Source organism: Cynocephalus volans, chromosome 4, assembly GCF_027409185.1.
Source record: "Cynocephalus volans isolate mCynVol1 chromosome 4, mCynVol1.pri, whole genome shotgun sequence".
Classification (NCBI taxonomy): Eukaryota; Metazoa; Chordata; class Mammalia; order Dermoptera; family Cynocephalidae; genus Cynocephalus; species Cynocephalus volans.
Window position 1 is genome coordinate 87427432 of NC_084463.1, and position 24038 is coordinate 87451469.

The 24038-nt window shown below is 36.8% G+C and overlaps 1 protein-coding gene across 1 annotated transcript in view; it reads left to right on the top strand.

Moving 5' to 3' along the window:
* CTSC (cathepsin C) overlaps nt 1-20286 on the top strand; it is a 32334-nt gene extending 12048 nt beyond the window's left edge. Inside the window, exons 3-7 of the mRNA XM_063094181.1 lie at nt 5821-5987; nt 8838-8993; nt 12895-13010; nt 18166-18297; nt 19520-20286. Coding sequence (XP_062950251.1) covers nt 5821-5987; nt 8838-8993; nt 12895-13010; nt 18166-18297; nt 19520-20022 — 1074 coding nt within the window. The 3' untranslated portion in view covers nt 20023-20286. The remainder of the gene's footprint in view (nt 1-5820; nt 5988-8837; nt 8994-12894; nt 13011-18165; nt 18298-19519) is intronic.
* Nucleotides 20287-24038: the final 3752 nt, after the last annotated feature.

Sequence of the window (24038 nt, forward strand, 5' to 3'; positions counted from 1 at the left end):
TTTGGTAGCTGGCTGGTACAGGGATCAAATCCTGGACCTTGGTGTGGTCAGCATCACACTCTAACCAGCTGACCTAACTAGCCAGCCCTTAAATGATTAAGTAACATTTGATTTATTTATTGGTGTCACAAAATCATGCCTTACCAAAATATTTCATAATGATATCATTTAAAAATAATGTGAAATATGGTCATTATCATGATTTTATTGCTAAAAAGCAATATTACCAATTAACAATTTCATGACTGCAAATTTTCAACATTCAGAAACAATTCTCTAATGTGTTTTAAAATCTCTTAAATAAAGAAGTTCAGTAGGTTTTGATACATTTTTGTTAAAAGTATGAAAGTGTTAGGTTTAGAAGGGTGTAGCATTACTGAGTGGTATTGGAATGATGACAGTTTAATAGATATATTTTAACTGAAACATTTGCTTTATTATTGAGTAGGATTAGAAAGTGAGTATCACAGTGAGGGAACCATCTCAAAACATGTTTTAAAAACTTTATCTTTTAACATGACTGACAGAACTCATACGAGGAATAGGGCAAATGTAAGCTTTACCATTTTCTTATGTTTACATCATTAGTGTTGCACATTGTGGTTTCTCTACAAGTATATTATAAGCCACGTATTTTGTGAGGGTTAGCTTGATTAAATCATGTCAGATGCTTAAGTCAGTTTAAGCAGGCACATATAAAAGGGAACATGCTTCGTCCTAACCATCTTGTAGGTACTTATTAGCACAATGTGCCTAACAGGTGAACATCTGATATTGGGACTGAGTGGGGGCATCAATGTTGCTTTGTATATTAAGTAACAGTGGAAGTCGGTTTTCAATTTTATTTTTATATTACAAATATAAATAGAAATTGTAATACTTTCCAATATCCAGTGAATCAACTTTTCATTTCATTTCGGAAACCCCAGCTGACAACAGAACCCAGTGTCAACTGCTCAGTTGACAATATGGGAGAGAATGTACGTTCTTTGAAGGCATGGATGAAGTCTTAAACTGCTTTGCATCTTCCATGGTAACAGATGATAGTGTTTATATTGTTACTTGTTTAGTGTTTTATAACTTCTTAAACTCTTCAAACTTCAATATCATCTTTATCCTTCATAGCAATTCAGTGAAGTATCTGTCATGGATATCATTCCAATTTTCGGAAGAGGAAATTGAGACTCATTCATTGTGACTTTCTCAAGGTTACATAAATAAAAGGCAGAACTGGGATTTAAATGGCAAAGTCCTTTTTTACTAAACTGCCTCTGTCTCCTAGCCAGTGTGTTGCATAAAAGTAAGTATTCAAATATTTGCTAAGTATTATTAATCAAGGAAACAGTGGAACACGGTTTAAGTGATTTCCCCCTCCCCGCTCAGTGTCAAAAAACAATTGAGTGAGAGATCCAGGATAAATAAGTTCCAAAATATCCCAGCCTGTTCTTTTTACAGTTGGTCAGTATGACTAGGTAGGTCTAATTGGATAGTTGATAAAACGAGTGGGAAACTGAAGAAGGGGGATTTTGAGAATGTTTGGCAACTTAATGGTAATTTTGAATCAGTAGTTTTCTAATCTTAAGTGCTAGGGTTTGGGGGTTCTTCAAATTTTGTGAAATTATCTTTTGTTGCAGTAGAAATTGGCATAAATGAGTGGAAACTTAAATTATCCCATCTGTGCAAGGCAGTCTTGAAAGACTGATGTTTATATAAATGAAAACCATTAGGGTAAAAAAAAGTTGGCAACCTTTCAAGCGGGTAGTGTGGCCAAAATTTCAAAATTGGTGTTAACATAAAAAATGATATAGGAGGTATTTCACAGTAGCAGGAAAAATGACAAATACCATGAGAACATTCAAATGAAGAGGATAATAGGGTACTGTGGGTGGTCCCCTCAAGTTAAGGTACTTGGCTTTTCAACTGGTAAATGCCTCTTTTCTACTCAGTGGTAGCTATCCTGTGTTTTGTGGCCCTGCCCTGCCTTTTATAGGATAATTTAGGTGCTAAAAAAGACCAAATTATTTCAGATTGTGAAAACTGCAGAATATATAAAATGAAACTTTAAAAAGGAAAATAATTTCATCAATTTAATGTATCAGAAATGGTACACAAATGGATAGCTTCATTAGTACATTTACAGGGTTTGATTTATATCAACAAAAACAAAGTCGCAGTTTTTTAGGATTACTTTATGTATATAAATAAGGAGTATGTCTGTATTAAGAATTACTTACCTGGTTTTATGAATATTAAATAAGAAAACCGTGATGCAAGAATGCGCAATTAGGAAGCTTGAAGGAAACTTCGGAACTTCTGGGTCAACCGAAATTTACAGATGGGGAAACAGGTTTGAAGAGAAAATTGGCATTTTTGGAGTAATATATGAATTAGAATATGGGTCTCTGGTATCTTGGCATCACGAAATATTTATTGTAAACTTCCCAGTTTCTTGTGTCATCAAAATAGGACTTGGCATTTGTTCTTTCTCTTCTATTATTCGTTTATTCACTCATTCAATAACTAATTTATTCCTAGTACCAGACAGCTTTGTAGGTATGGAATAAACAAAAAGTCCTGTTCTCACAGTGCTTATGTTTTTGTGGGAAGAATAACCTCAAAGACTGAAGTGAAAATTAAATGAGAAAGCGTACATAAAACACAACCTATGACATGGAATCCATTATCATCCCTATTTATAGATGAGGACCCCAGAAGCACAGAGAGAAGTAACTTGCTCAGGATCTCAGGCTAGGAAGTGGTAAAGCTGGATTCTATCTAGGCAATATAAGCCTGCAGGTGATATCCTTTTCCTCTGCCCTGCATCAAAAATCCATAGTAAGAAGAGTAAAAAGACTGAAATAGCCAAGGCAATATAGGTACCTAAACAGTGGGAAAATGATCATGAGGACTGCTAGGAAGTTTAGGTGGCCCTTAAAGGGCCTTGGGCAACAGTCTGGACCTGACTCATGGGTTAGTTAATCTTCTAAAACTTTTTTTTTTTTTTTTTTAAGAGGATACAATGGATAAAGCAAATGGCCTTTGTAACCTGTGAATGTGAATTTGAAATCTCTCCATTTAACTTTGCAGAGCAACCTTTTCTTCATTACTAGAATAATGCCTATTATCCCAAGAGATTATGGTGAGCTTCAGATAATACAGGTGGAAGCCGTTTGGGTTTTAAGCCTTTGCTGTATAGTTTCTGAGTATACCTCTTTAGTGTTTCTAGTAAGAGTTTACTTCTCCAGCTCTTTCTGAGAAGAGTAAGTATATGAAAAAGTGGTTCATGATACAGGGAAAAATGCTTGGTTCTAGGAGTCCTTGGTTATAAATTCTAGTTCAATCACCTCTTTTAGGTCTCTTTTTTGTCTCCTGACACTATATAATTTCTGTGTTCTCTTGAACCTCTAAGATTTATGAATAATCTGTATAATGTTTAGGAAGCAAGACATTTCTGCCATTGTACCACAAAAGCAGCTGCAGTATATAAACAAATAAGCATACTGTGCTCCAATAAAACTACATTTATAGAAACAGGCAGCCTTCTCCAGCCTGTTTGCTCACCCCTTTCCTATAGAACTAATATTTATTGTAGAAAATGTTATATAACATTCCTCTGAGTTAATGTAATTTATTCAATTTCTATATTTGAGCATTTTTAGGGCATTCTTTTGTTTTTGTTTTAACTTTTGTTAGACTGCAATGAGTATCTTCTTGTTTATGGCATTGTGTGCATGTGAGACCATTTTTATCAGGCAGATCTCAAGAACTCTTAAAACATTGTCAAACTTCTTTCCAAAACAGCAGACATGGGAGGGAGCATTGGCCTAGCTCCACATGTCTTACCAGCATGTGGCAGAGGAAAAGAAAATATGATCAGGAGCTCGTGCCAGAGAGGCACATGCCAGAGTTCTAAGGGGTTTACCTGGCATCATATGAAGTTACCAATAGTAGACTGTTTTTGATCTACAGAAGCAAAAGCTTTATATAGTTCAATATAATAAAAATAAATTTTCTTATCCTTTTTGGACAACATATCCTCTAACATTGCAGCCCAATGATGAGCTAGACCCTTGTTTCAGTGTTCCTCCTGAGTTGGGGCTTTATCAGAGACTTGAGGAGTGCCTAGCTGAACTCATGCTAGTGAAGATATTCTTAGGCAGAGATATAGTGACAGACTTCAGAATATCATGAACCATCAAGATATAAGCCTAAGTGCATGTGAGTCACCCAGAGTAACTTGTCCTGTGCTATATAGCTTAGTAAGAGGTGAATCCCAGGATTTAAAACCAGCTCTTTTGGATTCTAAGACTATACACTTTTAACTCTACCCCAAAACATGATTCAAATTTAGATAAAGTCAGATGCAATATGGTTATTTTACCTTTCAGTGTAGTTTCACCTGCACATTCCTCTAAACTAGGGGTTGGCAAACTGTAGGCCTGTTTTTGTAAATAAAGTTGAAGTGGAACGCAGCTTAGTTTATTCATTTATGTATGCCTTATGGACCTTTTATGTTGCAGTTGCAGAATTGAGTAGTTGTGACAGAGACCTTTTACCCTGCAGGCCCCAAATATTTACTTCCCGGCCCTTAAAGTTTGTCAACCTCTGCAAACAGGTAAAGTACCAACTGTTAGATTATGTCAGGAGTCTGACAATTGCAGCCCTTGAAGCCAACGTCAGTCTACAGCCTGTTTGTTTATGTTGTTTTGGACTGCTTTTGTGCTGCAGTGGCAGAGTTGAATAGTTGCAACAGACCTTAATGGCCTGCAAAGCCTAAAATATCTGCTGTCTGGCCTTTATAAGAAATGTTTACTAGTCCCTTCATTTGATGATGGAATCCCAGAAAGTTTATACCTCTGAGGGTGCTTTTTCTAGTTTCCTGATTTTACAGATAAGAGAACTAAGCCTGGTAAGTCTTGCCCAAAGTTCTATAAGTAGTTCATTCCATTAAATTAAGTCAAGAACCTGTAATTGTCTGTGCTCATGTCTCTCCTCATAGAAATTTAGCACAGCACTTTCCCTTCCTATCTCACACACTTTAAGCTCTTATTCTGGATTAAGTGGTCCTCCGTCATGAGAAGATGTTGTAACATGAGGGTGGTTAGGCTCTGGGGCCTGAGCATCTGAATTTAAATCCTGGATCTGTCACTTTATAGTTATTTTCTGGCGTTGTCATTGAAATAAGACAAAGGGCCATATTAGTGAAATAAAGTGGAGAGAATATTTAGAAATCGAATTACGTTAGCCCCCTCATAATCAAGATATTCTAATAAATTGGGAGATTTACAAAAGAGGATTTGCTTAATTCTCATCATTTGTTCTTGTAGTTTCCTGATGTGGATCATGTCTGAGTGGAAAAGTATAGTCCCATAGACTGAGGAGAACTCTCTTTTGGCCACTTAGCAGGTCTGTTGCCTTAGATAGGAGCTCCTTATCCTCTGAGCTGAGCCTCGCCTTCATCCTGGGTAATATGGGGTTGTTTGGTCTGCTCCCTCATAGGCTTATTGTGCGGATGAAATGAAATACTTTTGTAAAATGCCTCGAATGTGGCAGATGCTCTAAAAATGTTAGTTTATTTCTGCTTATTCCTAGCAGTGTTTTTGTTATGCACATTTTGTTTGGTGGTCAATAATGCTAACCATAGAAAAGTTTTTCTTTTCTAGAATAATTCTCATAATATAACCTCTCAGGTTGTAGTTTTTGTTGTGCTTAGTAGAGGGTGAAAAGGGGTATCTTTACTGTGAATAAGAGCCAGAGGAAATGGACCTGAGAGTTAAACACAGATTTTTCTTAACCTTGCATTCTCTTTTTTGTTTGCAGTATAAACAGGAGGGCAGCAAGGTAACCAGTTATTGCAACGAGACGATGCCTGGGTGGGTACATGATGTGCTGGGCCGGAACTGGGCTTGTTTCACCGGAAGGAAGGTGGGGTCTACCTCTGAGAATGTGAATGCGAACACAGTACACCTTGAGAATACCCAGGAAAAGTGAGTTGTCACAAGTGAAACATACATTTAGTTTTGTTTTACAGTATGTATGAATGTGTGTGTATATTAATTCTTAGAAAATTTTATTTAAGTGATATAAAATTTGGCCTGGAAACATAAGCCATGTTATGTAAAACTTTACTGAAAAAAATATATTGGCTGATGTAATTAACAGAAGAAAGTATTTTTTTCAAAGTGTTCCAAAAGTAATGGACCAATGATGGCTTTGACAAAATTTGCATAAAGGATCACAGAATTGCAAATTACTAATAAAGAAAAATCATTTTATTGGTTGCTATGTAATAACATGTTACGTAATAATTGTAGATAATGTTTCTGTTGTAACAAGGGTAGGTGATACTAATTTAACAAATTTTAAGCAAGACAAGAAGTAACTGACATCAAAGTTCTTGGTATTTAAGCAGTGTGTTAGTTTGCTAGCACTGCCATAACTTATTACTACAGACTGGGTGACTTAAATAACAGAGTCATTTTCGCACAGTTTTGAGGGCTAGAAGTCTACGACAAAGGTGTTTTCAGGTTTGGTTTCCTCTGAGCCATTCTCACTGGCTTGCAGATGGCTGCTTTATCGCTGTGTCCTTAACATAGTCTTTTCTAACTGTCTTAATCTCTTCTTATAAGCGTGCCAGTCATATGGGATTAGGGCCTATGCATATAACCTCATTGTACCTTAATTACTTCTTTAAAGGCCCTGTCTCCAAATAGTCACATACCAAGGTACTGGGGTTTAGGACTTCAACATAAGAATTTTGGGAGGACACAATTCAGCCTATAACTTGCAGTTAATGTTTTTGTTAAATTAAGTCTGCTGTAAGTAACTATGAACTTCACAACAAGAGATTTCAGACTTTATTAGTTTTGGAAGGAAAAAATGAACAAATATTATTACCTTTTCTGTTTCATGTAGTCATGAAAGCCAGTGCAAGTGTACATGAACAAGTCATCCAAAGCCAAGCAACACTGTCAGTGAATGACTGCAGCAGAGAGGTCAGGGAGATGACTTCGAAGAGGAAGAAGTGCACTTGTCTGCTAAAGTGCTTACCAAGATCTGGGCTGGTTTATCTCCTTCATTTCGACATTATTTTTTAAATAGCTTTGTTTGGCCTGGTCCTTGAGCAGCCCAATTCCTACTAAGCTGTTCACTTTTGCCCTAGCATTTAGAATATACTGTGTATTATTATACTCCATTTGATATCTCAAACATGTAGTGAAGAAGTGCTCAGAATCTACATTTGCCTCACCTGTAAAATGAGCATATGGGACTAAATTACCTTTGAAGTCACTTTCAGCTCTTAATGATCGGGTATCCCATAGCATAGGGGTTACAGTAAAGCAAGGGCAGTAGTAGGGCTCGCTACAGCTTCGCAAGTACAGTCAATGAAATAGTGACTCTCCTTGGTGGAAAATATTTTAAAATATTTACAATTTAAAATTTACTCTTGTGCCTAAAGAAACAATTAAACAACTATAGATTGTTTTTGTTGTTATGTTAGTGTAGTCGGAAGTATTATACAGGGAGTTTTATAATCTATTCAATAAAGGTACCTTTCTGGTTTCCCACTTTGCAACAGGTGGGAAGGAACTTTGATAAAAACACTAAAACATTATCAACGTGGTTGTACATTTTTCTTGTTATTGTCATTGCTCCCAGGTTCCTTGCCTATACAAAAATATTCTTGCTACAAACATGGGAATTAAAAGAGAAAGAAAAATTCACAGTATGCCTAAAATATTACTCAGGTTAGGTATATATTGCTTTACATAACTGAATGTTCATGGTAGTCTTGGATAGTAAGTCACACTCAAAGCAAAGAATCTTTTTTAGTAAGAGTAATATGGTGAGTTCTATAATTCTTAGCACTTGGCACACAGGTATGATTAAATGTTTAAATTAAGTGAATAATCAACTCACTCACTTTCTTTGCTTTGTAAACATGCTCTTTGTGTGTTAGATTTATTTACATCTGTATCCAAACATTTGGCATAAGGTAAACCAGTGCTTTTCAAATTGTAACGTTCTTGTGAATCAACTGGGGATCTTGCTGAAATGCAGATTCTGATTCAGATGGTCTGGATCTGCATTTCTAACATGCTCCCAGGTGCTGCTGTGGATACTGGTTCAAGAACCAAATTTTGAATAAGAAGAATATAAACCAAACATCCATATGTACTTATAAGGCTTGTATGCTATCTATACATATATGTATATATGTATGTATGTGTATATATATATGTATATGTATATATATAGCATATAGTTTCTGCTGTCCTCTTTTTCCTTACTACAGAGGTTATAAAGGTGCAGGAAACTGTAGTGGGTAGGGGAAAGGTGATGATCTCGTGCCATCATGAGATCACCATGATAACCATGAGATAACCATGGTTGGCGTATTAAACATGTAATTATAATATATATATATTTATATAAATATTGTATAAACTTTTCTTGTTTTCTTGTTTTTTAATTAATATAGTGTGAACACTATTCCACATCACTAAATAATCTCCTAGACATTTTTACTGAATAAGCTACATAGTAAATGAAGTACCATTATTTATTTAATCAATCCCATATCTTAGAACATTTATTTAGGTTGTTCATAATATATGACTAGTATAAAAGTGTTTCATTGAATATCATTATATCTTAGTTGAATTCAACTTTTATTTTCAGAGTAGACATTACAGTTTCAGGCTATTAATATATATTGCCAATTTCCTTCCTGAAAAATTATATGACTTTCTACTTTGGCCTAGAGTATAAGTGCACCTATTTTAATGGAATCTATTTACATCAGTAAAGAGTGTATCTGGAACTTTCATTGGCAGGTATTCTGATAGGCTCTATAAATATGACTATAACTTTGTGAAAGCTATCAATGCTATTCAGAATTCTTGGACTGCAACTACATACATGGAATATGAGACTCTTAGCCTGAAAGATATGATGAGGAGAAGTGGTGGCCACAGCCAGAGAATCCCAAGGTAAAAAAGCACATCTCTTTATTGCTAATAAAAATATTGGTGATATGTCATCTTTCCTTCTGTCCCTACCTGGGTTGCTTACCACTTTAATGGTCATCCTAGTTTAAGCTTGTTATGTTATCTCTTTTTCATCCATCTCCCTCTCTTATTCATACATATTCTGATGCTCTGCAAGTCTTACTTATAGAGTTTGCTTTCACAGTGGATATCATTTCCCTTATTCCCTTTCCATTTTCTACTCTCTGGCTTAGGGCTTTGTCATCTCTCACCTGCACTATGGATTAGCCACCTGCCTCCTTTGTCTTTGTTCCTGTTTCCTTGATCTCTTCCTGTCCCTGTTCTTATTCTTAGCCATTCTATGAAATAAAGTTCCTTATTTATCAATATACCTCTACTACCTTTAGCCAGAGGTGACATTTCCCATCTTTAGCTTATATACACCGTTTGTGTATTTCCTACTTTGGGAAATTATGTCATGATACTTTAAATTTGTTTAATTAGGAATTTGGGCAGATTTCTTATCTCTCTCCAAAACTATAGCTGGATCTAGCAAGGAGTATGTAGTTCCTTAACAGTTGCTAAATGGCCCAGGAAATTCCTGTGATGCCATAGGGAACCAATAGGGAGCTAATGGGAGTCGATAAATCATGTAGGTATATTATTTTCCCTTAGTACATTGAAGCATTCTGCAATTCTCAGAGTACAGTGGTTAATTCCCTAATATCTATAGAGTCCATGGTTCAAGTTTTTATTATTTAGGCAGGACACTAATTGACTAATTACTCAACTAACTAAAATGCATCACTGACTTTTTCATCTGCAGACTAATAATTCTAATGCTGTGGCGTTTTTCAACTGAGACTGTGCGGAGTTTTTTTTTTTCTGTTCAACTGATAGCATTCTCTCAGAGTTCTGCCCCTTTCTCAAAAGAATTTTTTACAGGACCTCAAAATGTATTCTAGAGAATTTCTTGTCCATGAGATGCTCTAGTTATTTAAAATTGGGAAAAGAAGTATATCTTATACCTTTTCAGATTCACTGACATGGAGTCCTTATGTGTCTGTGTGACACAGGAAATCGAGACCCGTTCAACAACAGAAATCCAGAAGAGTATCCAGGGGAGGAGTGTGGTGTTAGCATTTGATCCTAGGGAGACTGTGGCTTCTGCCTGAAAGATTTGAGCCTCAGATTCAACTGCTTTGCACGTGTCATGTGCTATGTTTCTGAGGAACTCTGTTGTGCTTCTCCCTCCAGCCAACCGCTGCTGTTTTAAAGAATGGCTAGCTTTTTGAAGGGCTGTTTTTATGACTAAAGCTCCATTGAAGGTTTAAGATAAGGAGATGGAATTGAGTGAAGCAATAAATATTGAAGCTGATAATATAGACTGGCTGCCTGGTTTTCAGTAGCATTTTTATATACCAATTAGTTCCATTGTGAGAATCCAATGACATAATAGAAACTCTCAGATTCCTAACGAGCAGCTTAGGAAGACTGAAACTGGTAAAATTATAGACCAAAGTTATTGTTTATGCGCATCTCTCTGAGTCCAGAATTTTCACCAGGTTCTTTAAGAATCTGGGCCCAAAAGATTGAGCCAGTAATGCATAGTATACTTAAAATGTTTGTACATCTCACTTCTTCCTCCCCCAAACTCCTGTTTGTCACTCTTCATTTTCGCACCATTGAGCCTCCATCTCACATTGTTTTGTTCTGTGTGTGTGCATGGATGGGCAAATACTCTGTCTTAGAGGATGGGAGGAATAAGGAAGCTCACATTTAAACGTCTGTTTTGTACCTCCTGATGACAAAGGTGATAATGATGGTGGTTATCATCATAATAGCTGCTGTTTATTTAGGACTTATGATAGACAGGCACTGTTCTTACCACTTGTTAACCATTATTGCATTGAATTTTCACAACAGCCTTTGAGGTAGTTATGATTAGATTATGCCCATTTTAATAGGAGTAAATTATAGTTTTCTGATGTCATGCTCTTCGCTGAATATCATGCAGCTACTAAGTGGTGAAGCCGTTTGTAGTAGGTTATTATGACTCTGTGATATATGCCCTGAATTAAATTATGTTGCCAAACTTAAATTTCTCTTTTATCCTATATATTACTTAGTATATTTTTAGGTATAGGACAATTAGTTAATAGTTGCTCATTGATTGACATTTTTGTTCTCTCAATGTGAAATCACAGAAACTATTTCTATTTCAAATTTATTTGTACCCTAGTTTTATAAAATCTCAGAAGAAATGTTCAAGGTTTGTTATTTCCCCCACCCTATATTTAAAAATATCCATGGTGGGTATCTTTTTATGTGCCTTGGTTATTCCTTGGGCATTATCTAAGTTGTGTGTTTTACAGTATTACTATAGCATTTTTGTATTTGCTGTAGTAATTTTTGTATGTTTCATGTCTCTTAACATTGTCTTCCACATAGTCAAAGACTATCTCATGTTCATCTCTATATCATATAGATCTTCAACTAATGTTCCTGGCTTAGGACACATTTTAGTGAACAATTAGTTGACATTTCTGTATAGGTTGTGCTGTCTATTCTATACTTTTGTTAAGGTTATGATTGCTACTTTTCAGTGAATTGTTTTTTTTTGTTTGTTTTTTGTTTTTTCCCTCTTCTGTTTGTTTTCATCTCACTTCCATTTTATCATAGTATAAACCTGTGTCATCTCTAAGAGAAGTGTGTGAGAGAAGGAAGCACTTGAATAGGTAAAGAAAGCATGAAGTAGTCCGGAAAAAATCTTTACCAGTGACTAAACTGGGACCTAGTAAAAACCAGCCTGGTAACCACTGAAAAGATAGAAAAGTGTGAAGCAGAATAAGAAATTCAAATAGGTGACAGTAATAGAAAAGTAAATATTATCATAGTGTTACAGTAGAACCCTAACAAAGAGTTGAAGGAGCATAGAAAGGAAGCAAGTTTTTGTTGGGGGCTGGTGGGTGGAGGCTACTCTATGAGCAGTTCTTAAAATTAGAAGTTAGAGAAAAACTCTAAGAGGAGTTTTACGTGGTGAGCAACAGACACTTCAGATAAAAGGAACAGCATCATGAGGACATGGAACACTGAAGGCATTTGGCAGGCTTGGGGAAACTCCAAGTAATCTGGTGTGTCCAGGGCTAAAGTGTTGTGTGTGTGTGTGTTTTAATACGGAAAAGCTTGTAGAACAGTTTTTCATTTCCAGAAAATGTCTATTCATTTATAGGCCCAGGCAACTGTCCTTTGTGTATCTTACTTTCCAGTTATATCATACAATGATGAAATGGTTGTATCTATCGTTTATACAGCAAGTCTGCCTACTTTATATTTAGACCTTCTTTTCTTTGCCAACTTCTTTTACAACCACCCCACTACCAATATCACCATTTCCTGACTCAAACATCAGCAATTCTTCTGTTTTCTCTTGCCCTTTGTATGCCATCTTCAACTTCTCATAACTCCTTTTTTGGTCAAAATCTGTCAAAAGTGATTAGGATAATACAGCTATTTAGGCATACTAAAAATAGGCTGGCTTGGTTAGCTCAGTTGGTTAAAGTGCAGCCTTGTAATGCCAAAGTCAAGGGTTTGGATCCCTGTGCTGGCCAACTGCCAAAAATAAGTAAATAAATAAATAAGAATAGTATCATAGTGATATACAAAACCAGTGTCATTTCAGAAGAGAAAATGACTAGATCCTGAAATGAAGTGAAATTTAGTTGTGTAATTGACACATTTTGCAATAGACAAGAAACACTTATGGGACAAGTGTTTTTGGATCTGAATATAAACCCTAGCTAGCCTGGCAATTGAAATCTTGAAACTGGAGGTTAGAAAATCATCTTCAGAAGAAGGACTATATGTTGGACTTTATGTTGACAAATGTGTATTTTCATCCCAGGCCCAATCCTGCACCACTGACTGCTGAAATCCAGAAAAAGGTTTCAAATTTGCCAGCATCCTGGGACTGGAGAAATGTTCATGGTATCAATTTTGTTAGCCCTGTTCGAAACCAAGGTAAAAAAAAAAAAAAAAAAAAAATCTGTTTTTCATTCATTTATTCTGAACTATTTACTGAACATTTATTATGCACTGGCTCTGGGATGGATTTTGGGAATACAGAGATAGAATACGCATCATCCAGTTTAGTTAAAGGAATGGAAAATATGTGGCATATGAATTCTCACTCCTTTTTTTTGTATCCATGATAGAATTTGGGAATAGATAATCATTCCAACTGAACTCAGCATTTTTTCAGTATCTTTATCAATATATGTTCCAGGTAATTAGTGGCAATCAGTGATATATCAGACAAACCTATTTGCCTTCCTAGTAGGAGAGACTCCTATAGAAACAAAAAATTGTGTACAATTAAAATTGTTCTTGTTTCTGTAAGCAGTTTGCTGGAATCCTTCTTTGCTACCTGTCCTTTCATTCCCCTCATCATTTAGTCTCTAATTACTACATGAGCCCAGAAAATAAATCTTTAAATTATTTTCTGGTAGATTTTTTTGAGTTGCGTGAGGACTTTTTAATTCAATGTACATCAGAATATAATACGGGATAGTAAGTATTAACGCAGATTTCTGATTGGTGGCCTGGGGGCACAGCCCAGGTTACCCAAAAGTATCACTATAATTGCATTTTGCCAGTTATTTTCAGAAATTTGATACAGTATTTGATACAGTTATAAACATTTCCTCTATCCGCACTTGATAGCAAATTATCTTGTTACCTGAGGTTTAAGCCAACAATGACATGAAGAATCAGTTTTGCAGTACTCAAGTTCATTACTTCTAAGCTCATTTTGAAGATAATAGTACACATGACTGATTTGTTATTCTGGTTAGTGTCTCCTGGGAGTATTATAAATTTATAATACCCAAAGAAAAACTGTTCTTCTCTTTGCCTAAAAATTTAGTGACGGTCAGTCTCTCCGACATCTCAACATTCGCCATCTGCCCTTCAAACTCCATCCTCATTGAATACTTGCGGGGTTCTGACTGCATAGATATCTGAGCCCTCTTACAGCAGCCAGTCAGCAAGATTCTTGTCTTTCATCTGACACCACGGGTCTCATCTCTTTGCCTTTCTAACAGTTATTCTGGGACTCTTCAGCTCTAGAAAAACTGTAGGTCCTGAAGTCCTTCTCTACTTCCTCAATTTCTTAGGGAGGGCTTCTTTTGAGAGGGAGGACTGGAAATGAGAGAAACTTGAAGGTAATAGAGAAATGAATGGAAACTGAAATTAAACGGTTAATTTTAAGGGAAGATTAAAATTTACCCTATCAACAAACAGATTTTCTATGCCTATTTGAGAGGATTAGGTAAATAATGTGTGTCGTGTGTTGACTTGATTGTGAGGGCCTGGCTCATGGTTACCACTCCATAATGTAAGCTATTAATATTATATTGCTGCTTCTGTTATTGTTTATAGAGCATCTAATATGTGTTAGCATTTTTTAATGGCAAGAAGATATAAAGATGAATATAACAGAGTCCTTGTCCTAGATAATTTTAGCAAGACACGCAAGTAAAACAAAGTGCAATATGGTAACTGCTTTAATAAAGTTTTTTTAAAATGCAATGGGAGTATAGAGAGAGTAGAAAGAAAAGTTTAGATCCACTCCCTTCCCAAAAGATATTGAAGAGTGGTAGAAGGTATCAATTCAGGAGAAGGAGATTAGAATTTCTAAAACTGAATTCTTTGACTTTTTTTTTTTTTTATAGCTTTGTAAAAGCTATTATTGTCTCCAATGTTCCCAATCCTTTGAGTGTTACAAATATGATTTGTATAGGCAAATGGCAATTTTAAAACATAGGACTTTGATGGATTTGTTGCTCTTGAATTTATCCCTTATCTGTAGCATCTTGTCAGGTTCTTGAGAAAATAATGTACTTAGAGGTTCCTCTTTTGACTTCCTTTTGGTTTTTTGTACTGTAGGTTGGGAAAAAACGAATTCTGTTTTCTTCCTGCTAATTGGGCTACTTGGAAATTTCCACTAACTTTAATAATACCAGTGTGCTATATAACAGAGAATTCAGAATTAGCCACAGTTGAGGGAATTCACAACTTTTTTCTTTCAGAGAGCAAATCAATATTGAAGAAAAAAGAAATTGGAGGACAAATGAGGTTTTACCTTTACCCTTGCAAACAGCTTTAAGAGCAAGCCCAATGGCTAGATGTACTGTGAGGTATGAGAGGGAAGAGAAGCTAGGAAATAGGGTGAGATGACTTTCTTTGTCCTTCTCCCAGTTATCCTGTCTTTGTTTATTATTTTATCTTCGAGAGAAGGAGAGTGTCTCCATGGGTCACAGTAATCAAGAAATGCAGGGTGTTTTCCTTATGTTTAAAATCGAGTCTATTTAAGTCTTGGTTCTAAATATTGTTTATACTATTAGAGCAGGAAGTTAGGGACCTTAAACTTTCTGCTCTACTCGATCCATTTTATGCACAAAATGAAAAGAAATGCCAAAAAGGTCATGTGGCTTTCCTGGGGTCACACGGTAAATGAGTGGCAAAGCAAGAGAGGAGAGAAAAAGAGACCCGACTCCTTCCTGCTGGCTCGGTGTGCATTCTACTGTTGGAAGGTGCAGCTGAGCGTAGTTACACCGCATGAAAAATCACATTATCTACTTAAGATTGTGGAAATTTGATTACTGCAGAGCTCCAGCTGGGCCAGATTCACTTCTTATTCTTTATTGAACTGTAGTCTTCTTAAGGGATAATGGTTCTTTTAGAATCTAGACTGGCCTTGCTTTTTTAAATTAGGCATTAATTACTTTGGCAGCTAGCACACTCTTCTGGGAAAGTCAGGATCTCGAGGAAGGTTATCTTCTTTCCTCATTCCTGTGATTGCTCTGTAAACAGAGCACACTCTTAGCCCTTGAATGTACTTGGGGCCTGTCACTCTGTTATTCTTGATGGTCAGATACTGAGGGTTTATTGGCTAATACTGAGAGACATTATTTTCATGGCCACTGTGGGCCAAGAAAGCTAGATGGTCAAAGGGGGACCCTTTCTAAGACCTTAGTGTCTCATGAATGGAATACTGGCTTTAGCTATCTATACACTCATCTTGTTCTTTGACATTTAATCATTTAAACTATTTGGCCCCTCTGGTCTTAAGGATAGTATTATTTGATGGTTTTAAAAACGAAAGGTATAAGTTAATTTTGTTCTATTTAGTACAACATGACAGGGAAAGATAATGTGAAAATTCTTTAAAGTGGATATAAAACTATAAACTGAAAAGGACACTAATCCTGTGTTCAGAGACACTATGGCACTAACCCCTGACATCTCTAAGTTGTTTGACCTTGGACAGGTCATAGCTTCTTCCCGAGCCTCGGCTGCATATTATCAAGTGAGTGGGTTTTACACTGGATGAATTCCAAGGCCCTCTCCCAAGTGTTTCTCTTCTAATCTTCGTAATTTAGATGATCCCTCAGCAGCAAAAGTAGTATATGATATGGCTAAATCTGAGGTTTTTAGGGGAAGAATTTTGGGGAATATCAGAAATGGTAGTAGTTAAGAGGAAATGGGACTCTAATCGACTCTAGCACCAGGACCTTGTTGAACTATTTAAGAGGAGGCTCACATTAAAATCTAAGGTTCTGCCTCCCCTATACAATAGAAACAAGTAAAAGTTGACTGTTTCCACTGAATTCACTTTTTTTCCTGGATGTAAATATGTATACAATTGTTCATTGCTTGATTCATTCTTTCTGCAAACATGCATTGAGTTTCTACGTTGTGTCAGTCACTAAAATGAAGAAACCTGTCTTGGGAACACACAAGGAAATTCACTGTTTAGTTTGAGGAAAATAATAAAAGTATTTCAAATAGTGTTTAGGATGTTGGAGACTGAGCATATGGTGTATCTCCATGTAGAGTCTGTATCAGTAGCAGAGGGGAAAGAGCCTGTATTAGAGATAGTAAAATTATGCTCATTTCTTTCTAGACTTACAAGTAGAAGTCCCAGTTTCTAGACTTAGAAGTAGAAGTACATACTGTATCTTCTTATGTGTATTTTTTTACCCATGCATTTGAAGAAACATATAGAAAAATAATATTGTTCATATAAATTACTTCATAATACAGCATTTTTCTTTTCTTGAAATAGCAGCTATTTTCCTAGCAGATGCTTCTTAAATAAGTTTATCCAGGTATTAAATAAAGTGGTTTTCTTTTTTCCTCTCTCCCTACTCTCGTTCAGCTACTTTTCATCTTCCTCTGATCCATGTCTTCATGTCCTCATTGCCTGCCTTAAATACCATATTCTTCATTATAACCTCTCTTGTACCTTCCTTGGGCTTTGTTGTATCTTGTCTTCTTGACCTGGGTTAAATCCTACTGTCCGCATCATATCAACACCTGAGCCATTCTTAGTGTTAGTTCCAAACCCAACATGCTTTGGAAAATGCCACTTGTCTTAGTCTGTTCAGGTTGCTATAACAGAATACCACAGACTGGGTGGCTTATATACAAAAGAAATTTATTTCTCGGAGTTCTAGAGGGTGGGAAGTACAAGAGCAAGGCACTAGCAGATTTGGTGTCTGGTGAGGGCCTGCGTCCTGGCTCATAGATGCCTTCTTTTTGCTGTAACTTCCCATAGTGGGAGGGATGAGAGATCTCTCTGGGGCCTCTTTTATAAGGGCACTGATCTCATTCATGAAGGCTCTGCCCTTATGATGTATTACTTTCTAAAGGCTCCAACTCCTAATACCATCACCTTGGGAGCTGGGATTTCAATATGAATTTTGGGGGGACATAAACATTCATTCCTTCACATTAGAGATATTTAAAAGCTCATCTAATGTTTTCCTCCGCAGTTTTCTCTCAACCTGATGGATCAGAATGTTGTAGACATAAATCCTTTTTTCATTATCGAGATTACTATCAAATGCTTCTCAGAAGTTGGATTTTTTTTTAGCTTCTAACATAATCATAAGGAAAGTCCCATATGGTATTATTTGAGTTTTGATGAAAAAGGGTGTAATGTTTGTAAGCTCAAGAATGTCTGTTGATTAAATCTTCTATATTGTACTTATTCTTATGAACAACATTCATATAAATATATTAATGTATCTCATCCACTCAGGTTTTTGGATGATTCTTTGTGAAACTTCAGAAGTCTTTTGGATTATGTACTTTTCTTTTCCATCTCCAGAGTCCTGTGGAAGCTGTTACTCATTTGCTTCTGTGGGTATGCTAGAAGCAAGAATCCGTATACTAACCAACAATTCTCAGACCCCAATCTTGAGTCCTCAGGAGGTTGTGTCTTGCAGCCAGTATGCTCAAGGTAAGTGTTGTATTTTAGGCACTGTTATGAGCTATTTATCTCTGTGTAGTAGGTCATTGCTGGCAAAGGCCAAAGGATGGAGACAGCACAGTGTCTGTAGTGAGAAACCCTGGGTGCAAGTCTGGCCCTGTTACTTATTAATAGATGGCGTTTCATGGAATTCACTGCACCATCCAGCAAAATGTCAATAGTTACTACACATTAAGTGAGCACTGCCTTTTAAAGACATGCATTACCCAACAATGCTCAAAACCCTGAGTAACAGTAGGTATAGTCCCTATTCATAGGTGGGGAAGGGGCACAAAGAAGTTTTATAATATTTTGAAGGTTACACTGCTTTTAAGTGTTAGCTTTTCAGTTTCAACCATGGTCCCACTCCAAAACCCAGTTCCTCCGGGAGAATTTAAAAATTCTGTACTTAGGCTTTCAGAACAGGCCATAAGTGATGTAAAAAGCTCAGTTGCAGTTGATTCAGGGAGAAACGTTACCATTTTAAAGTTTTCTGTCAGCTCCAGATATGGCTGCTGGAAAGCTTTCCAGTTGACCAGTTAAAGTGCTGGCGAATGATTGTTTGTCGGTGAGCCTTTTATTCTTTCTGAGATACTTATTAATCACTGTACAGTTTACTGAGGGAAATAGAAATCAATTACGATGATGAGAAAAGAATGAAGACAGAGTACAGGGTGATGATGTGTACAATAGGGCCAGGATTGCAGAAGGGAGATGGGGGAAGACGTGTTGGAGGAGGTTGGCAGGGAAGTCTACTTGAGGAAGAGCCGAGGTGTGGTGTCTGGCTATTTAGCAATGATGGTGATCTCTCACTTTATTGTTTTTACATGCAGTGACTAATTTAACATTGTGAGGAAGATACTGTTACCACCTGTATTTTAAAGATAAATAAACAGAGGCACAGAAAAGTTAAGTTCTTCACACAGCTTTAGATTTGAACCTACAACTTCAGAGCCTCTTCACTTAACCACTGTGCCATAGCTTACTTTCCATATTAAGGGCTACATAAGTATTTCACTAGGTGGAAGTGAGAGGATAGTTAGCTAGATAGAAAATAGATGAATGAATGATGTGACATTTAATCTAAGAACAACTTCCAGGGGTTACCTATAAAGAATAACAGAGCAGAGAAGGAAAAATAGGAAATAGGACAATTTCTCCTGTGCCCTTTTTTAATAAAGGGGTAATGACCCTGTGTGTTATTCATCCTCAGGCTGTGATGGTGGTTTCCCATTCCTCATCGCAGGGAAGTATGCCCAAGATTTTGGGCTGGTGGAAGAGGCCTGCTTCCCTTATACAGGCACTGATTCTCCATGCAAGATGAAGAAAGACTGCTTTCGTTACTACTCCTCCGATTACTACTATGTGGGAGGTTTCTATGGGGGCTGCAATGAAGCCCTGATGAAGCTTGAGCTAGTCCATCATGGGCCCATGTCGGTTGCATTTGAGGTCTATAGTGACTTTCTCCACTACCGCAAGGGCATCTACCACCGCACTGGTCTGAGAGACCCTTTCAACCCCTTTGAGCTGACTAATCACGCCGTTCTGCTTGTGGGCTATGGCACCGACCCAGCTTCTGGGATGGATTACTGGATTGTTAAAAACAGCTGGGGCCCTAGCTGGGGTGAGAATGGCTACTTCCGGATCCGCAGAGGAACCGATGAATGTGCAATCGAGAGCATAGCAATGGCGGCCACACCGATTCCTAAATTGTAGAGTACACCTCCTAGGATTTTATACTGATCATCATCGTTCGTAATAGGTGATTGATTTATTCACAGACTTGAGATATACAGCAGCAATTTCAGAAGCTTACAGATAGATTCCTATGAAGATTTTTGCCTCTAAAATTAAAAGTGCCCTTAATCGTAGTATACCTTCCCATCAACCCCTGGCCTGCTTTTTTCGAAGTACTCAGATAAATGAGATTCTTACAGGTGATGGTGAGCTGTGAAGTAATGGATTTTGCTTAATTGTAATTCAGGCAGATGATATATTTTTAATATGAAATATTAAAACATTAAAAATATGTGAAGAAATGTTTATTTTTAAGTTGTATGAATCAAGAAAATATGGCAATGATTAAAATTTTTAATAAATTTTTAAAATAAATTTTCAGGTGATATGTATTTTAGAATTTATGTGTGCTTCAGAGAATTTTAACCATTTAGCCCTTCGGTTAGATATCACTTACCTCGCCTATGTAAGTATTTCATTAAGAAGGAAAAGCGTTTGAAGTTTTCATTAAAACTTGGATATTGGTTAAACTATATGAGGTATATCTTGCATTTGGGAGTATTGGCTAGCCTTCATTATGTGAGCAGTAATAGCTTAAAGAGTAGAAGATTAGCACTTTAGATTTGGATAGATCTTTCGGACCTCCCAGGGCTATTTCACAGTGGTATAAAACCTCTGTGCTGAGTAAACAGATGCCATCTATTAGAAATGATGTGATAGGGGAATTAGGCAGTCGCAGCTCTAAAATATAAATAAGAACCATAAACCTTTTGGAGCTGGAAGGGAATATAGAGATAATGCAACCTAAACTCTGTACAGATAGAGTGAAGCTTAGAAAGAGGGCAAGTGACTCGACCAAGGTCACACAGGTGGTAAGTGATGGAGTCATGATTAGAACCTAGATCTTCTAAATTCCGTTCTCTTTGAGCACCTTAGAGCACTGAATCTCACCACTTTCCACCAGAGTAACCGTAGTCATCAGTGATACTAGCTGCATACTTGGAAATTTCACCTTGCCACTTTGCCTCTCAGAGCTTTGTCTTAAACCCGTGCATTTTTTTGCATTACAATTCACTACAATGACATTTTTACTCTCCTTGAAGTGGCACTCCAGGAGTATGCACCATATCTAACTTGGCTTCTTGAGCCTCCTGGCATGCTACCACGTCCCTTTGACCTTTTCACCATATGGACACAGAAGCACACACTCTGAATGGCAGGCATAGCCAGGAAAGCTGGAAAGCCTCCAACAAGGTATATTTTCTTACTGCTGTTACTGACTGTAATTTTAGACCTACTTTATGCCCAGCCTTTGTGCTGTGTGAAAGTTTAAACCAACTTATGAAATCAAGCATAAATTTATTTTTCACTAAAATTTATGAAGACGCTAACTGTCAGTTTAACAGGCAAGATTTTATTTAACATGAAAGCATGAGCTTATTCTCTGATTTTCTAGCTGGATCACGCTGACACACATGAGGGCACTTCATGAGGATGTAGAACACCCCCATGCTTTTGCACGATTTCATGTGGGCCCTGACTGAGCTTGTAAGCAAAATCATTGCCGGCATCATTCACTAAGTACTTTAGGAAATAGAGAAAGGACAAATACAGGTGCAAACCTAATTGGCTGTAGGAAGCCTGGGTCTTCTAAGCATGGTTAGTTGAAGACAAGAAAAAGGCTTAAAGAGGCACTGTTTTCAGAGAGATTGGCCAGAATGAATGAGAGCTCAAGCTACGCTACACTTCAACCTGGATTTATTCACTGTGGGAGTCTGCTTTTCCTGTTTCTATAAAACACAAATATCCCTTATTTCATCCAATTTGCAGAATTCATTAAAGACAGTGACTAAATGGACTTTACAGTTGTGTAAGCCATGTGATTAGACTTAAGCTGTACAAAAAACAGCATGTTTCATTATCTAAGACTTGTCTATATCAGTTCAAATAGAACATAGAGTATTTTGACAAATTGAGCTCTAGGAAAAATTGAAGGGGAACTTTGCTAACCTCCCCAGAGACATTCCCAGAAAATCTACAGGGATAATATGAATGGGGGACACCACAGGCCACAAATAAGAAAAAGTTTAGCAGGGCAGTCTAGCAGAAGCATAATGTTGACTCTGGAGCTGTAGTGACTGGATAAGATTTCTGGCTCTGCTATTTATTAGCTATGAAACCTTAGGCAGTTTCTTTAACCTGTGCTTCAGTTTCTCCATCTGTAAAATGGAGATAATAGTATAGATAGATACCTCTGACTGTCTGAATTCTCTCTCTCCAAACCCTTGCTATTGCCACAAAGGAACCAAATGCATTTACATTTGCATTTTTTTTATAACATCACTTGCTATTTAAACTCAGGCATTTCACTATTCCAAGAGGGGAAACTAAGATAAGTAAAGATAATACAATTTTCTTGGCCACCCAAACTTGCTCACTGACCTCTATCTGACCTCTAACCACTGAACTCAGGAACTGAAGAGATTTGGATAGTAAGGGATATGTGTGCCTACTTCACAGTTCTCTTAAGAGTTAAATGCTTTTGTTTATGGTAGGTAGTAAGGAGTATATAGATATTAGTTATTACTCAAGTCATATTTTTCTGAATTCAAACTGTAAAATAATCTTTTGCTATGGGGAAGAGGCTAAGATGTATCCTATAAATGAGCTTTACCCTACTATAAGCGGGCAGAGAAGGGCCTTATGAGATTGGTTTTTTTTTTTTTTTTAAAGGAGATAAGAACCTACAAAGTAACACTGGGATAAAGAAACTCACAAAGAAAAACCTTCAAAAACTTTATGAATTAGGGAAATGCTTTATAGATTTGGGTTTTTTTTAGTATAGAGTTTTGACATCCCCCATCCCCACCATTGTTTCTGTTGCTGCCTATGCAAGGGAACAAGAAGCCTGGGAGGTGACGGAGCTTAGATGGTACAGCAGAGACGAAAACCAGGCCCCAGCCAGAGAAAACTCACTTCAACTTTGAAGTGAAAAAGACTAAGCTTAACCTAAAATTGTAACAACTTGATTTTCTTATTCAGCTCTAAACAGTGTTAGGATAAGGAAAGCATAACAGGTTCATATAACAGCGCTGGAAGGTTATTTAGTCCACCTGTGTCATCAAAATAAAAATAGGCCTCAGGAGGTGAAATAACATGTTTGATGTTGCAGCTAATAAAGATAAATCTAGACTCCAATGTGCCCAGAACTTTCTACCGAACCTGCTGCCTTCCAACTAAGAAAAATGAAGAAAGAATGTTCCCATTCTTCCTAAATGTTGTCAATGTTGTGAGACAAATAACCACACCTTGTTCTGTAAAATCATTTCTAACCTCCTTTCCAGCTCAGAAATCCTGTCTCCTGGGGGCAAGTGCTCTAAGGGTCAATCCATGTGTGGTGGTTTGAAAGGATTAATTTAACAGTGTTCCTCTAAATAGAGTGATACTAATATATTTATATCTCCTAGCTCTAATAAAAGTTTATTTTTGGCTTGAAAAGTAGAAACTTCCTGACCACATTTGGAGAACTTTAAATATGTTAGAATTTTCTGCTCTGGTGGGAAGTGCATGGACTTGAAGTTGTATACTGGTGGTGGGTCAGTTAGCCATTGGGCCTAGTGAAATATTAGCTGTGAAATATTGATCTCATTGAATTGTAGTTCTGACTGAAAGTGCGATTTGCCTGAAATTGCCTGGGCTATAAAATAATTAAAACCTCAGCTGACCTTCTGGTCCTGCCACAATATGTCCTCATGGTAACAGCAAATCAAAATTGCAGGAGATAAACTAGCCTTGAGCAGAAAACGCAATTCATGCCTTTGTTGGTGTCTTCCTCTTTCCTTTCAAAGTCCATTTATCAGGATCTCTTTTCTTCAAATGTCTTTTAAGAGTTAGGAGAAGTAAGCAATTGAATCTCTCCTTTTCCAACTTTGAGGATGTGATGCTGATGCAATACTTTGATTTTGAACTTTATGTCCTAAAAGACAATTTGTTTT